The 15,746-nt window shown below is 36.5% G+C and overlaps 1 protein-coding gene and 1 pseudogene across 1 annotated transcript; both read right to left on the bottom strand.

Moving 5' to 3' along the window:
• Positions 1 to 80: 80 nt before the first annotated feature.
• LOC147931138 (uncharacterized) lies at positions 81 to 5,501 on the bottom strand (annotated as a pseudogene).
• Positions 5,502 to 9,667: 4,166 nt separating this feature from the next.
• Positions 9,668 to 13,147, bottom strand: LOC104732641 (NADH dehydrogenase [ubiquinone] iron-sulfur protein 1, mitochondrial). Its single transcript, XM_010452208.3, has 5 exons — positions 12,566 to 13,147; positions 12,086 to 12,332; positions 11,694 to 11,988; positions 11,234 to 11,608; positions 9,668 to 10,871 (listed from the first exon to the last, which is right to left on the bottom strand). Exons 1-5 carry the CDS (start codon positions 12,984 to 12,986, stop codon positions 9,972 to 9,974), a joined length of 2,238 nt encoding a protein of 745 aa, XP_010450510.2. The 5' UTR covers positions 12,987 to 13,147; the 3' UTR covers positions 9,668 to 9,971.
• Between the last annotated feature and the right edge of the window lie 2,599 nt (positions 13,148 to 15,746).

Raw genomic sequence — 15,746 nt, 5'->3', positions numbered from 1 at the left:
ATAATTTATAAAAATACAAATTTTTTAATTATAAGGAGATTATATTTTTTTTTTTCCACGAAAAGAAATTTTATTTCCCTTTAAGAAGAGTCATTACATATGGTGTGGCTTAGCCAGTCTGGTACAATACCAGAATCAGAGTAAAAATTATTGATCAAACAACCAAATTTTGCTAAATTATGAGCTGCACAATTGCATTCTCTCTTTGCAAATAGAAAAGAAGTTGAATCAAATTTGGAAATCCAAAACTGAATGTCATGAATAAAATTTGCTAGAGATCTATTCCTTTGAAGTCCATTAAGAGTGTTGATTAAATTTACACAGTCTCCTTCAAATATGATGTTGGTATAACCATTGATCCATGATTGCTGTGCTCCAAGAAGTAAGGCTTTTGTTTCTGCTTCAAGGGGAGATGTGGCATATCCAAGTATAGAAGATCTCCAGGTAAGAGGTTGGCCGAGATAATTGCAAATAATCCATCCTCCAATGGCTTAGGATGTGTTTCTTTCGAAAGCTGCATCGAAGTTACATTTCACCGAAGTTTGTGGCGGAGGCATCCATTTGGCTTAGTTTTGAGTTAGTTCCTGAATATTATTTCTGAGAAGCTTGATATTGATCCACTCGTTTGTCTCTGCTTGAGCCTGTAGGACAGTTTGCGTTGCACTTTCTCGAAAATTGTTAAAGACAGTGTTATTTTTTGCTTTCCAAATTCTCCACATGAGCCATAATGGTTGTAAGGCATTTTGAGGAGAGATATCTTGGCGCTTTGAATATTCAATCAAAGATGAGATATTTTCCTCTGCATTATCGGATAATTGTTCTAAATTTAGAGCAGAGGTGTTTGAGAGACGCCATGTTGAAATAGCAAAAGGGCATGTGAACAGGGCGTGGTTTATAGTTTCATCTTCTAGTCTGCATCTGCAACATTTTGGATTAATATCCATACCTCTTGATCGCAGTCTGGTTGTTGTAGGCAAGGCTCGTGAGATGGTCCGCCATATGAAATGCTTTATTTTAGGCATAATGTTTAAACCCCATAGTTTGTTCTTTAGTTCAACAGATCCGTATGGAACATCATAGGAAGGTGAGGGTCATGAGGATCATGTGTAAGTAGCCAGTACCCTGATTTCACAGTATAGTCTCCAGAAATAGAATAGTTCCAAATCAACTGATCAGGTCTATCATACTTAGACAAGTAGATGTTTTTGATAAAATCCTGGTCCTCACTTGCAATCATATTTTCAATTTTTTGGTTGGCCCATGATCGAGAATCATCTTCTCTGATGATCAGATCTGTGAGAAGAATTTGTCCTTGTGGTAAACGGGAAGTCAATGGACGAGGGGGATGAGTGTTAACAAAATTATCTATCCAAGTTCGTATTGAAAGACCATCTCCAACTACAAAACGAGAACCTTTTTTAAGTAGATCAAGACCAGTTAGTAATGATGACCACCCGTATGATTGTGATTGTTTCGGTGTTGCATCAAGGAGGGAGACATCAGGATAGTGTCTTGCCTTCATCACAAGAGCAAATAGAGAATCTGGGAATTGTATAAGGTGCCATGCTTGTTTCGCAAGGAGAGCATCATTAAATTTCTCCAAGTCTCGAAAACCTAAACCACCCTCTTTCTTTGAAATATGTAACTTCTTCCAAGATATCCATGGGATTTTTCGGTGTTGAGTGATTTTTTCCCACCAGAAGTTCATTAATAAAGAATCAAGTTCAGTTGTGACTCCCTTTGGTAGCTTGAAACAGGACATAGCATATACTGGTATGGAGACTGCAACTTATTTAAGCATTACCTCTTTACCTGCAGGTGAGAGTTTCTTTGTGGTCTAGTGTGAAGTTCTTTTTCTCACTCTGTCAATAATATTCTCAAACATTTCGTTCTTCTTCCTACCAAACTGTTCAGGTAGACCAAGATATTTGCCACCTCCTCCATGGTGTGGGATGTTTAGGATTGTCTTAAGTCTATTATGTGTTGTGGCAAAGACTCTCGATCCAAAATTAATCATAGATTTATCTTTGTTGATCTTTTGTCCTGAATAGTGTTCATAAACATCAAAAACATCCCGCAATGCTTGAAAATTCTTCTTATTGGCTTGGCAGAAAAAGAGTGAGTCATCAGCAAATTGTAAATGAGTGATGCATGGTACTCCATTACCAATCTTTACTCTCTTAATGTCTCCATCTTTAGCATATGAGGTAATGAGGTGGCTTAGCATATCGGAACATAAAATAAAGAGGTATGGAGGCAGGGGATCTCCTTGACGGATCTCCCTTTCTGGTCGAACAAGTCCATGAGGGGAACCATTTATTAAAACCGAATATGTGGTTGAGCAAACAGCAGCAATGATCCAACTGATCCATCAGTCACATAAGCCAAAGAGTTTGAGGGTTGTTTCCAGAAAGTTCCATTCAACTCTGTCATAGGCTTTGCTTACATCAGTTTTAACAGCCATGTATGTTTGTGAGACACGCTTTCGAGATTTCAAAGAATGCATTACTTCATGTGCAATCATAACATTATCCTGAATGATTCTACCCGGAATGAATGCAGCTTGTGATTCAGAAACAATACTATCAAGATGAGGTTTGAGGCGCTTAACAAGACATTTTGAAATAATCTTGTATAAGACATTGCAGAGTGCAATTGGACGGTAATCTGAAAGCGTTGTAGGGTTGTCCACCTTTGGAATCAGACATATATTTGTATGGTTTATACCTTGTGTCATGGTAGAGGTTCTGAAAAAATATTGTACTTCCCGAATCACATCCTTTCCCACTACTGACCAGCAACGTTTATAAAATCTTGCAGTTAGGCCGTCTGGTCCCGGAGCACGATCATCCCCAATTAAACTTACTGCATCATAGATTTCTTTGTCAGAAAAATCTCTTGTGAGAGAGTTGTTGATCTCATCTGTAACTTTCTTTCCAAAATCCGCAAAGTCGTTTGGTGATACAGAATGACCGTTTGTAGAAAACAACTTTGTGAAAAAGCCTTGCGCGTGTTCACCAATCTTTCGATCCCCATGTATAAGAACTCCTTGATCGTTATAAATTGAATTTAATCTGTTCTTTGAGGATCTAGTCTTTGCACATGCATGAAAGTAGCTTGTATTTTGATCACCCTCTTCAATGGTTTGATTTCTACTCTTTTGCTTCCAGTGCTTTTCCTCATCATTGTATGCTTTGGTAAGAGCAGCTTGAATGTGTGGTACTCGTTGTCTTTCAGCCTGCAGAGTACTTTCCATGGCCATATTCAATTGAGAATGTAGTGCTCGTATTCGTGTATCCGCATTTAATTGTGATGTATGTTTCAGTTTTGCCATGCTTTTTCGACAGTTTGAGATTCTAGACATGATAGTTGTTGTTGAAATGTCAGAATCTTTTTGCCACCCTTCACGAACTGTTTCTGTAAATGTAGGCAGCTCACATAATCTTTTATCAAAGAAGAAGACCTTTTTCGTTTTTCTTTCATCATATTTAGTTGCAGGTAGAGAGGACGATGATCAGAGCCTGAGAAATCCATGAACTCGAGTAATGCATTTGGGAAAGTAGCCGAGCCATTACTGTTGATCAAACATCGATCCAAACAACATTTGTAGTATGAGTATACCGTTCACCCACCCATGTAAATTTATCTCCTCTTGAGTTAAGGTCATCCAAATCGCATGTTGAGATCATATTTCTAAAGTTTCTGAATGTCCACTCATCTCTGATAGGAGTTGGTTGGAGATAATTTCATTAAAATCTCCAATAAGAATCCAAGGCTCAGATCGATGAGGGGAAATATATTTGAGATAGTCCCATAAGTGATGCCTTTCACTCTGAATTGGATGACCATACACACAAGACAAGTAGAAGTTAATATTATTATAGGTTGCTGATACATCAATGAGCCTCTCATCCTTTGAAATTAAGGATAGAGTCACATTGTTATTCCACATAAGAGCTAAGCCACCACCCCTGCCTAGAGGAGGCTGAGTTATAATGTTAGAGAATCCTAAATCATCCTTTAGTTTACATACCATATCACACTTATTTAAAGTTTCAATAAGAAATAAAACATCACACTTAGATAATATACATAATCTTTTTAGAGTAGCAGATTTTAATGGCGATGCAAGGCCTTGGCAATTCCAGGAAATCATATTCATGGAGGATCCTCTAGGGGTACCGGGCCCCCCGCGCCTCCGTCGAATCCAACATTGACCGAGCATGAATCAACCGAACTGTTAATCCTTCCCTGCTTCCGGAGTTGGCTCAGGACCGCCCTCTCTTCTGCAGCGTTAGCTTTGTTGAAAGCTGTTACAAAACTCACCCGTTTGCGTTTGTTGAAGCCAAAATCAGGAATAGCATTGTTTGTACTGTCCTCAAAGAAGTCCTTTGGCGTGTACTTGGCATGGAGATACCTTAGACGTTCCGCTGTTTGTTATGTATCCTCAAAAACACTGGGGATATCCGATGAATGAGTGGTCATGGGACCGTGAACACAACCAGTAACCTGAGGAGGTGCCATTTGTATACCAGGGATAGTCACTACAGGAGACATGGTAGGGGCATTGTTTGCATCAGCCATATAGTTATCTCCATCCGGATGTTCATCACCATCGCTATCATCTCCAGACATATATGGATCTTCATTGTCAAAAGTAAGAGGGCATTCCTTGATATCGTGTTTCAAACAATCACACTTGTTGCAAAAGTTACGGAGACGTTCAAAACGAAATGTAACAATGGTATTCTCTCCTGGCATGAACTGAACATTTTTCTGAAACGCAGGGGATTGTCTATGTTCCAATCTATCTTAACCCTTACAGAACCTACTTGGTTGACATTCTCATCATAGTCTACTTCTGTCACATACCCTAGACTGTTTCCAACCCTTCTAGCCATGACATTCGTTAAGTAAAGTATTGGGATACCTTGAATTTGGATCCAAAAGGGTATGATCTTCATCTCATTCTCAGCCAAGTTCGGGTACCAGCGATGAGTTGTAACCATCCAGTCATTGAAAGACCACGGACCACGTCGAAGGACTAGATTCATCGTTTCCTCAGATTGAAAACGGAATTGGACTTGTCCCCCATCAATAATATGGCCTACACATTCCTCTGCGAAACCCCATACTCGAGGCATCTGGCAGATGAGGGCCCGTAAATTTTGTTTACGGGGGTTGACAGGAGTGACCACAAGAGAATAGCGGTTGATAGCAGCGGCTCTAGAGACAAATTCCGGTTGCAGAGTAATCGGGGCATCATCAATCCCCAAATGAAGGTCTTGAACAGATTTTCGCAAGTAATCACTCATGGTGTCTTTGTGGGTGACAAAGTGATGGTCGGTAATCGGTTGGGCTTGACGAGAGGGAGTGGAAACAAGGGATTTATATATGATCATCAATGGCGGTTTTAGAAAACGATTATCTCCCGCAGAAACAGTGAAAGAGAAACTGTCAAGGTTAACTGACAGAGATTAACCGCCAACAAAGTTTTGCAAACAGGGATTAATGATTTTCTCGATGGAAACATGACTCCTAATCGGAGAAAAGTACCGGCAACGCCGGAAAAAAACCCAGCGGGTATGATCGCCAAAAGAGTCGCCTCGAGAGAGAAACGACATATTATAAATATATATATATATAATATAATATATATATATATATATTTCATAAAATTTGAAATTATAATATTATTTACTAATTTTTAATTTTAAGTTATTAACTCTACAAAAAATATAAAAAGAGATTAAGGAAAATCTACAGTTAATGATTAATTTTAAATTTTGTAAATACTCACTTTTGTATAAATATAGATCGTCTCATATTTCAATAATTTATTCAAAAACACTACTTTCAACTTTGTTTAATTGAGAATTTTTTCTAATGGGAAGGTAATTTTTTCTTATTTTTTTAAACCAAAATTTTCTCTTACTTTCTCTTTTTTCAGTTGGGAATATGTAAGATTAATATGTTGACCCCAAAAAAAAAGATTAATATATGCGTCTTCTTTTCTTAATACTGTATTTTAAAATTTATTGTAGTATATTTAGATTGTTTTATCTAATTAATATTTTCATCTTTGCATTATTTGGGATTCATATGTCAAATTAATTTTCTTCTAATTTATCAACCTTGATTGGTTTGTCATAAACCCTTCTTCCTTTTGCAAACATAATTGTTACCATTATTCATTCAATCCCAAAGGAAGATAACAAGTAGAAGCTCATCAACCTAATGGATGGATAAAATAGACTAATCAAACACAAGTTTACAACAAACATAGATAAATAGATTGGAAAAATATAAATCGTTGTTGATAGATCCATAGGAGCTCAAACACTGTGACACCCTGGTGTGCGGAAAGGTTTAAAATAATTGATTTGGTCACATATGTCACCAAAATGCATTTATTTTTCGGTCAAGGGTCCTGTGAGAACTTCATGATGGGTGAATTTCCTGGAAGTGAATGTCGAAACTGTGCGAGTGAGGACAAAACACAAGAAAATATAATTTGTTGATCTCTACGGTCGGTAAACAAGTTTTTAAAGCCTCCCAGACGTAACAAACTGCCCATACCAGAAATAGATGATGGGCCCACTTAGGAAGGCATGCCCATGGACTGAGAGTGGACATGGGCTCACTAAGGAAGGTGGTCGTTGAGGCGTTACAGAGACAGAGGCTACATCATAGTGTGTCAAAGACACTTACACGAATACATTAAGAAATTTAACATTAGTTACTATCAAAAGATTTTGTAATGTTAGAAAAAAGTTTTTACTTTCATTGGTTATCGGAGGCTCGGAGTAAACCATTTTGAGATAGAAAAAATACGTGAACATGTTCTCTCCACACAGAAGGAGGGCAGAGTCGATGTTCTCTCTATGGTGGAGAAGGTTGGATACAAAGTTATCTCCCTAAGGGAGGAAGGTGGAGGAGGTTGGACGCAAGGTTATCTCCCCAAGAGAGGAAGGAGGAGCCAAGGTTCTCTCCATGGTGGATGAGGTTGGACGCAAGGTTCTCTCCATAAGGGATGAGGGCGGAGCCGAAGTTTTCTCCACGGTGGTCATACATTATTGTGATGATACATTATTGATTAGTATATTATGTAATATATTTTTTATTCAAAATGTTTTTTTAGCCAACAATTTTAGTAATTAAAAACTATGCAGAAGTGAAAGTAAAATAGTTGGTTTAATGTGTTAATGTAGACATTTTCTAGGTGGTAACAAAGAATATATTTGTAACATAGAATATATTTAGGTGTAAAAACTACACTTTTAATAGTAAGATACATAAAATATTTGTAAATAGATATAAATCAGTGTATTATAACAAAAATAAAATTTATAAATAATGTATAACAAATTTTAATATATTTTTGTTAAACTTAATTTAAATTATAAAACTTTAAACTCGCACATCGGGCGGATCCTCATCTAGTAGAATTATAAAGACACTAATTAATGTTTTCTAGATACATGTGATTTCTTTTCATCAAAGTTTAACTATATAACTAACTCATTTAATTATTATTAAGTGTCTTATAAGCTTATCTCTCTATATATAATTATTATTATATAATAATAGCTTTATAAAAGAAAATAGAATTAAATGAGAGAAAATGAAACAAAAATAATTTTAATGTTGTTGACAAAAAAAATAAAATAATAATTTTAATGTTCACTAGATATGTTTAATTTTGAGAAAAGTTTCAACTATGTAATTAACTCATACTCCCTCCGTATCACTTAAAATGATGTGTTAGCGATTTTTTGTATATTATTTTAAATGATGTTTTTAATTTTCTATGTGATAACATTCTATTTTTACCCATTTTAGCTAGTTTCTAAGGATTGTTTTATATGAAGTGTTTAGGATTATTTCAAACCTCAAAGGATGATTGCAAGGAGGTTTTATAAGCTTAAAGGAAAAATGTACCAAAAAGAGAGCAAAACACATTTTTATATAGTTTCGGAGCCTGATGTTACGGGCAACTTTTGAAAATCTTACCAATAACCAAAATGAACGTTCTTGGTTTCTAGAAAGCTGGAAAAGTCTTCTTTCACCTCTAATTGGAATAATAAGTTACGCTCGATCTCTCAAAACATGTCACAGACACGCCAGAAGATGTGTGACCGTCGGAAGCTTCTTGTCCACACAAGCCACAGGATCCGTGACCGGTCTCCTCCCTACAACACACACACACCGGTCACAGCCCACATGACCGGTCCAGAAGCCTGCATCTTTCCCTAAAACGCTGAGTTTCGACAATAGAAGCCCTAAACTGATTTCCTATACCCCCAAGCTTATAGGTGCTTGTTTTAACTTAGGTTTTCGGTGTGCATTCGCCGGCCCCAAGGAAAGACGACCGGAAAGACACCAGCAACCTTCACCACCTCCTCGTGGCCGTTCGAAGTTTGTTCCTACCGTCGTTCATTTCGGAAGTCATCACTTCTTTCTTTTTTTTTTGGACAAATAGTCACCATCACTTCACTTCTAGTCACTAATCTTCTCTTGTTCTGTTTTATACTTGTTAATCACCAACTCTTTATCACAAAGAAGATCTCTCAACTCTTTTTATACTCATATTTGTTTATGCAATCTATTATATTTATGGTTTTGATTTGCTTGAATATATGTGTTAGTAGTTAACTTGTTGGGTTTAAGGGTTTTCAAAAGGTGACTCATGGATTGTTAACTAGGGTGTTTAGATTCGAATTTGTTTGTTTATGTTCTCCATCTAGGTTTATCTTTGCTGCTTAGTACTGCTTGATTGACATGTCAACCTAGCTACTACTTTTAGGATAGATCTGCTTTTGAAGGTTTGATGAGTTGCCTAAAAGTAATCAAGATGAGGAAAACGTCATAACCTGCGAAAGTTGAGTTATGAAGCCTTGTAAACACTTTGAGTTGGATTGTTACAGATGTATAACTCCTGATTACTTACGGAAATAAAGTAATTTAGGTTGTTTAGACATAGTAATTGGTGCTATGGGATAGACCAATCTCTTAATCGATTCGCGTTCTTGAACATAAATTTACTTTAGAGGTTTGAATAGGATTACTTTAATAGATTTAGTTATCAACATTTGTAGAAAATAAAAAGGAGATTGTACAAAAGGTACTCATCTGTAAGGTGTTTTCTGAAAATTATGTAATGATTCAGTATAGTATAAACCAAATGACTTGGTTGGAAAAGAGAAAATGACATAATAAGAAAATATACAAAATAGTTGTCCAAAAAGATACTAGAACGAAGTTTTAAAAATCGATGTAAAACTATGGAGTCTGTTTCCGACAATATAGAAAATATCTGGAATTTTTAAACATGATCTAAAATAACTCGTCAGGTCTACCCACCAATCATGGCATACTATTTTGGGACTGAGAGTAATATATAAATCACAAAGCTAAAATTTTACAAATTAGAGTTATAACTTATTAACCACAGCTTTGTCTCCAAAAAATCGGTGACGCTATTCCTTTTTTTCTAATCATATCAAAATGCGTAAATGCAATCACAAAGTTGAAATTGAACTTATTTCAGGTAACACAACTGGTCAAAAAGGTTTAATTCACAAGGGATCGCTTCACTTTAGAAACCAACAAAATCCTTCTAGAATTTGCATTGTCTGTAGCAATCACAATGATTAGAACAAGTGAATAAGGTAGAGATTGTATGTATTCATCGCCATGCCGGAAATTCATCTAAGCAAATGCAATCAAAAAGAGTCCTACTAAGAACAATACAAGATGCCACAAAGCATCCAATTAACTCTGCAATGTTTCGCATCTAACAATGTGCTTATTGCAAATTGCTTATAGATTTCAGCGCAAGCTAAACCGAGATTTAGTGGTACTCGGCTTAAACAAAAGGTCTCGGTAAAGAGGAGAGCAAACCAAGAATCAGTACCTTTATTTTTGCAAAAGAGGAAAAAAATGTGAAAACATAGCAAGTTAAAAAGCTCTCACTTCTTCAAGAGCACGGCACTGCACTGCGCCATGATCTTTGATGCTCTTGTGATCGAGTTTGTCATGTAAAAGTTCTCAACCGCGGGTTGGAACGGTGTTGTGCTCATTGTCTCCTTGCACTCAGGCTTCAATGTAGGCCCAAAAGCAGCTGGCTCTCGCTCATCTGTGTTGACCAGATTTGGTGCGACGTTCTTGATTCTTGATCTAACACCTTCAATTGAGTTGTATGGAAGCTTCACACCTGAGATCTCTGACAATGCTCTGACAATCTTCCAGTCATCTCTTGCATCACCAACGGTTGGAACAGCGGGAACAGTCTGTTGAGTAAATCCTTCTGTGTTTTCATAGGTTCCTTCTTTCTCGGTGAAGGCGGATGCAGGGAGGATTACGTTTGCACGGTAAACCGCTTTGTCTCCATGGTGGCCTTGATAAACCACGAAGGCGTCTTTAGGAATCTTGTCAACATCTACATCGTCTGCTCCCATCAAGTAGACGAATTTTGCAGACTCGAGGGCTTTGGCGGACTGTTGAATGAGACCGAGATCAAGAGCAGCCGCTTGAGCAGCATACAGAAGGAGAAAGTTGAGACCGTTCCAGTCTGGTCGGACGACATTGTTGGCTTGTGCAATGGATTCAACAGAAGAGAGGATGGCATTTTTATCAGTTCTGTTGAAGAGCCCAGCACCAACAATGATTGCAGGGTTTTTGGCGTTCTTGAGAGCCGTACAGAATGGGTGCCGTCCCTCAGCAATTTCCTTAAGAGTATCAGGCCCAGTCCCGAGGTGTTTGCAGTCGTAGTTGAACTCTGCAGGTGGACCAACGTATCCAACCTTGGCATTCGATGCACGGACTGTCTTGCAGATCCTAGCATTCACCATTGCAGCTTCAACCCTTGGCTGGTAAATATAGACAGAAAACAGGTGAATATACCGCTAATAAAACTGCACAAGGTTAATATCTTGAAGAGCAATTTTAGCTTAGGAGAAACTAGCAGCCTGAACATGTGTAGCATTGACCCGCATCAGAAATGTAAATCATAAACAAAATTTTAACATCTAATCTGGTTTTAGAAACCTATTTTTGCTTGCTTCCCCCTTATAATTTCCTCTGCATTCCTTATATTAATATGCACTGAATTTTTAGTCACACCACAAATTAGGTTACACAATTTTTGTTTTCTGTGTCATTGATCCAAAGCATAAGTGTCTATGTAATCTAGTTCTCGTAACCTTGCAAAGAGACAGGGTGGAAAACTCACCTGGGTGCCAACTAGAAGGAAGAGATCGGCGTTCTCAAGTCCACTGATGCTAGTGTTCATCAAATAACTGTACCTAAGATCAGCATCAACACCAACAGCTGTTCCTTCACACCAGACATTGTCTGAACCCATTCTATTAACAAAGTCCTTCAATACCATCATGGATTCTGCATCAGATAGCTGGCCTGCTACTCCAACAATCTCATCTGGCTTCACCTGATGAATGACATCACCCACAACAGCCAGGGCATCACGCCAGCTCACTGCCTTGAATCTTCCATCGGAATCTCGGATCATAGGGTCGCTAAGCCTTTGCCTTTTTAGGCCGTCATAACAGAATCGGGTTTTGTCAGATATCCATTCTTCATTAATATCCTGAATAAAAAAATTCATAAGTACAACATCCAGCAAAATACTTATACAGTATAACGATTTTGAACAAAAAAAAGCAATGACATACCTCATTAAGACGTGGAATGATACGCATCACTTCTGGTCCTCTACTATCAACACGGATGTTGGACCCAACGGCATCACTAACATCAATGGTCTCTGTTGCTTTCAACTCCCAGTTTCTGGCTTTAAAGGCAAAGGGCTTTGAGGTCAAGGCTCCCACGGGGCAGATGTCTATAACGTTTCCAGAGAGTTCACTGGTCATAAGCTTTTCAACATAAGTACCAATTTCTTCTCCACTACCACGACCTAGCATGCCAAGATCCTGAACCCCAGCAACTTCTGAAGCAAACCGTACACACCTACAAAGACATTATAGAAACATAACCTAATCAATAGGATAGCATAATGTATCACAGTAACTAAAATATCAGAGTTTAAGCAAACTATTTAAGTAACCTTGTACACTGGATACACCGAGTCATAACAGTCTTCACAAGAGGACCAAGGTTTTTATCAACAACAGATCTTTTCATCTCAGTGAAACGGCCTCTGTCAGATCCAAAAGCCATAGACTGATCCTGAAGATCACACTCTCCTCCCTGGTCACATATAGGGCAATCCAGAGGATGATTCATCAACAAGAATTCCATCACTCCCTCCCTCGCCTTCTTTGCTATTGGTGTATCAGTCTTAATCTTCATCCCTGTTAGCAAGAATAATCTTAGTAGTCTACCATTTTACAGAACACAAAACATTACCCAAGAAGGGAATCTCACGCAAATTTCATTAGCATCAAACAAAACCCAACAAAATTGGAATAGAAATGAAACAATAACACAAAATCCCAATTTCTTCAACCAATCAACGATCAAATCAAATCATCAGCATGAAAATAAATTCCCACGAATCAGAAATCAAAAGCTTTAATGAACAAACCGGGAAGAGCGGGCATGGCACACGACGCCACAGGCTTGGGAGATTTCTCGACCTCAACAAGACACATCCTGCAATTTCCAGCAATCGACAAACGAGAATGATAACAAAACCTCGGGATATCAACTCCGGCGACCTCACAAGCCTGAAGAACGGTGAATCCTTTTGGGACTTTGACCGCGTAACCATCAACAAAGACCTCGATCGCATCCTCGGGGTTCGAGAAATGGACGCGTGCTCCACCTATTGGGTTCCTAGGAGGGAGAATCTGTGTCGGCGGCTCAGGCTCAGAGACAGCGGCGGATTCAGGAGATTGGAGCTCTGGTTTGGATACGATGGTGCGGAGGAAGATATTGGAGCTTTGGGATTGAAGAAGACGAGAAGCTGGTCGAATAGTTCGAGAAGCTAAGATGCCTAAACCCATGGCGTTGTGGATCTGTATCGTCCTCTACTTGTTCTTCTTCTTCTTCTTCTTCTTCTTCTTTCGTCTATGTGTGTATTTCTCGATCTTGTTGTGAGAACTCCTGAAGCATTTGTGAGCGAGGAAGAGACACGAATGAGTGTGTTTTGGGCTTTATGGGCTTTGATTTTGGATATTCTAATTGGGCTTACATTAAACCAAGATTAAGCTATTTGGATTTTTTTCTTTTTTCTTTTTTCTAACATCTTTTATTTATTTACTTTAAAACATAGTTTACATAGAAACAATACAAACATGTAAAGTATGCAATAATAGTAGAAAATCGATAAAAAAAAGATTGAAACGGATTTTACAACCCTTTTTGTGAAAAAAACTTATTTACTTGCTCTTAATCTCTTACTAGGTTCGGACCCACACATACATGCGGGGTTATTTCAAAAATTAAGTTTGCGATCAAGTTTCCAATATATTATGTACGTGGTAGATTATGTTGTAAGCATATTTTTATGAATATTAATATTATTGAAATTCAAAATCCAAACACGTCGATTTGTTTCTAATTCGGTATAGAGAATAAAATGATCTGATTGTTTTTATTATTATTAGTGGCAAATTAAATAATAGTAAGAGAAAGGTGATATGTTTTAAATTTAAACCCGTCTCTTTCCTTCCTGTGGACTATCAAACCGTCTCAACCCAAACCGGAACTAACCAAAAACCCGTCCCCGACTAGAACTAACAGAAAACCCTTTCCGGACCGAAACTAATAGAAAACCTGTCCCAGACCAGAACTAACAAAAAACCTGTCCCGTCTCGTCCCATAAACTATCAAACCAAAAAAGTCCACAAAAAAAAATAATTGAAACTTAACAAATTGAATGACTTAAATTGTGTAGCTGGACAAATCTATCTCGCCTTGTAATGGTTTTGCTATTTTTTACCAGTAGAAAACCCAACCCATCCCGCGAAATCCATAAGAGAAGTGTGTCCCATTCATCTTATTTGATTTTACAAAACCTATGGAACAGATATTTTAATAAAAAAAATAGAATTTAGAAATTATTCTAAGATTGTATAATATATAATAGGCTTGGGCATAAAAACCATATCCAAATATCCAACCTGGAACCCGATCCGAAAATCGGGTTCAGGTTGGATACGGGTTTACCTATAAAACCCTATTGCGTTCTATTTTCTAATATCCATGGGCTCGGGTTAGGATCGAATAATACCCGGTATCCGTTCGGGTACTCACCATAATCCGAATATATAAATACTAAAAATTATTTATGATATTTAGCATTAATATAATTCAATTACCCAAACCTTTAATTATAATTTTGAGTATTTCTATTAGTTTTATACCTAAATATCAAAAATAATCAAAATATCTAAAATTATTTGTTAAATAAGTCAAAATTTAGCAAATTTTATTAATTTTATTAAAAAAAATTCGCGTAGCCGAACTAAACCAAATCCATATATCAAAAAACACAATGGATTTTATTTTTCTAAACTCGTTTATCCAAACCCGATCAGGTAATACCTAAATCCAAACATGTTATCCGAATGTCCAGACCTTTATAGAAATTAAACTATTTCATATATATTACAAACTATTAAACTATTTCACAAATCAAGTTACAAACTAAACTATTTCATAAGTTTGTTATGAGATTTTACTTGATATATACTTATGTAAGATACTAATTGTCATTAGTTAGGATGGGTTTACCCATTTTAGCATCAAAGTGAGTGTAACATTTTTTTTTTTTAATTGTGAACTGAACATGAAGTTAGATTAACGTTTGATATATAAAGGATTGTTAAATACAGGGATTAAAGTGTAAAAGCGTTAAGAATTAAAGAGTGCAACGAAAAGTTAAGTTGGACGTGATCCGACGCGATGACGAACACAAATCTGATCGTTGATTGAGAGCAGCTTCGTCGGCCGCCGCCAGTGACAGAACCGACCAAGCATATGTGTGATAGGATCATAGGATTAATATCCTTCTCTTTTCTTCTTGTTTGGTCTTCTTAGAATGGGTTTATAGCTATTTTACAAACTATTAAACTATTTCATTTAACTTTTATGATATATACTTATGTAAGATATTAATTGTCTACGGTTTTGATTTAGTAGTTTACGAAGTAATAAATATATGGGATCTTGAATTTACAAATTTTGTAATTGTAATTTTAATTTTTGGTTAGTTTGTGAATCTGAAATCATATTTATTGATGATTTTTCCTAAATAAAATCAAATTAAAATTAATCTTGTAATTGTCGAGTAGTTATGTAAAGTGCTAATTATTAGGATGATTGATGTAATTATGATTTGTCCATATTAGTTAATATCCACCAAGATTTGGGATTACAACATAAGGAATATATTATTGAATTTTTAAATTTATTTGAATATATTCTTAAATTAACTGATTACATTTAAGATTGATTTTTTAACACTAAATATGATACCGATGAGATAGTATAGATCAAGATATTGTTTAATTTTCGTTTTTTTATTATGCATGTAATTAGGTGTGTTTGGCAATATGGATATATATCATGTTTTTTGTTTTTTGTTTATCCCTAAGTGTACTCCTCATTTAATAGTATAGATGATCAAATCCGCTATTTTCAATATTTTTATTTTAAAGTCAAGTCCGACTATCTCAAAATTATGTTGGACTTTATGTTCAAATCTTTAAAAAAAAAAAATTATGATAGAAATTCAAAAAAAAAAACTTTATTGGCCGGAA

Source organism: Camelina sativa, chromosome 12, assembly GCF_030686135.1.
Source record: "Camelina sativa cultivar CO46 ecotype springtype chromosome 12, ASM3068613v1".
Lineage (NCBI taxonomy): Eukaryota > Viridiplantae > Streptophyta > Magnoliopsida > Brassicales > Brassicaceae > Camelina > Camelina sativa.
This window is presented reverse-complemented; position numbering and strand designations above follow the sequence as displayed.

What these genes read in the sequence shown, in the direction of transcription:
- LOC104732641 (XM_010452208.3), bottom strand. Translation starts at nt 12,986, where the DNA reads ATGGGTTTAGGCATCTTAGCTTCTCGAACTATTCGACCAGCTTCTCGT. An exon ending in CGGTGTATCCAGTGTACAAG is followed by an intron (nt 11,989 to 12,085) that starts GTTACTTAAATA and finishes ATGTCTTTGTAG; the next exon opens with GTGTGTACGGTTTGCTTCAG. An exon ending in TCATTCCACGTCTTAATGAG is followed by an intron (nt 11,609 to 11,693) that starts GTATGTCATTGC and finishes TTTTTTATTCAG; the next exon opens with GATATTAATGAAGAATGGAT.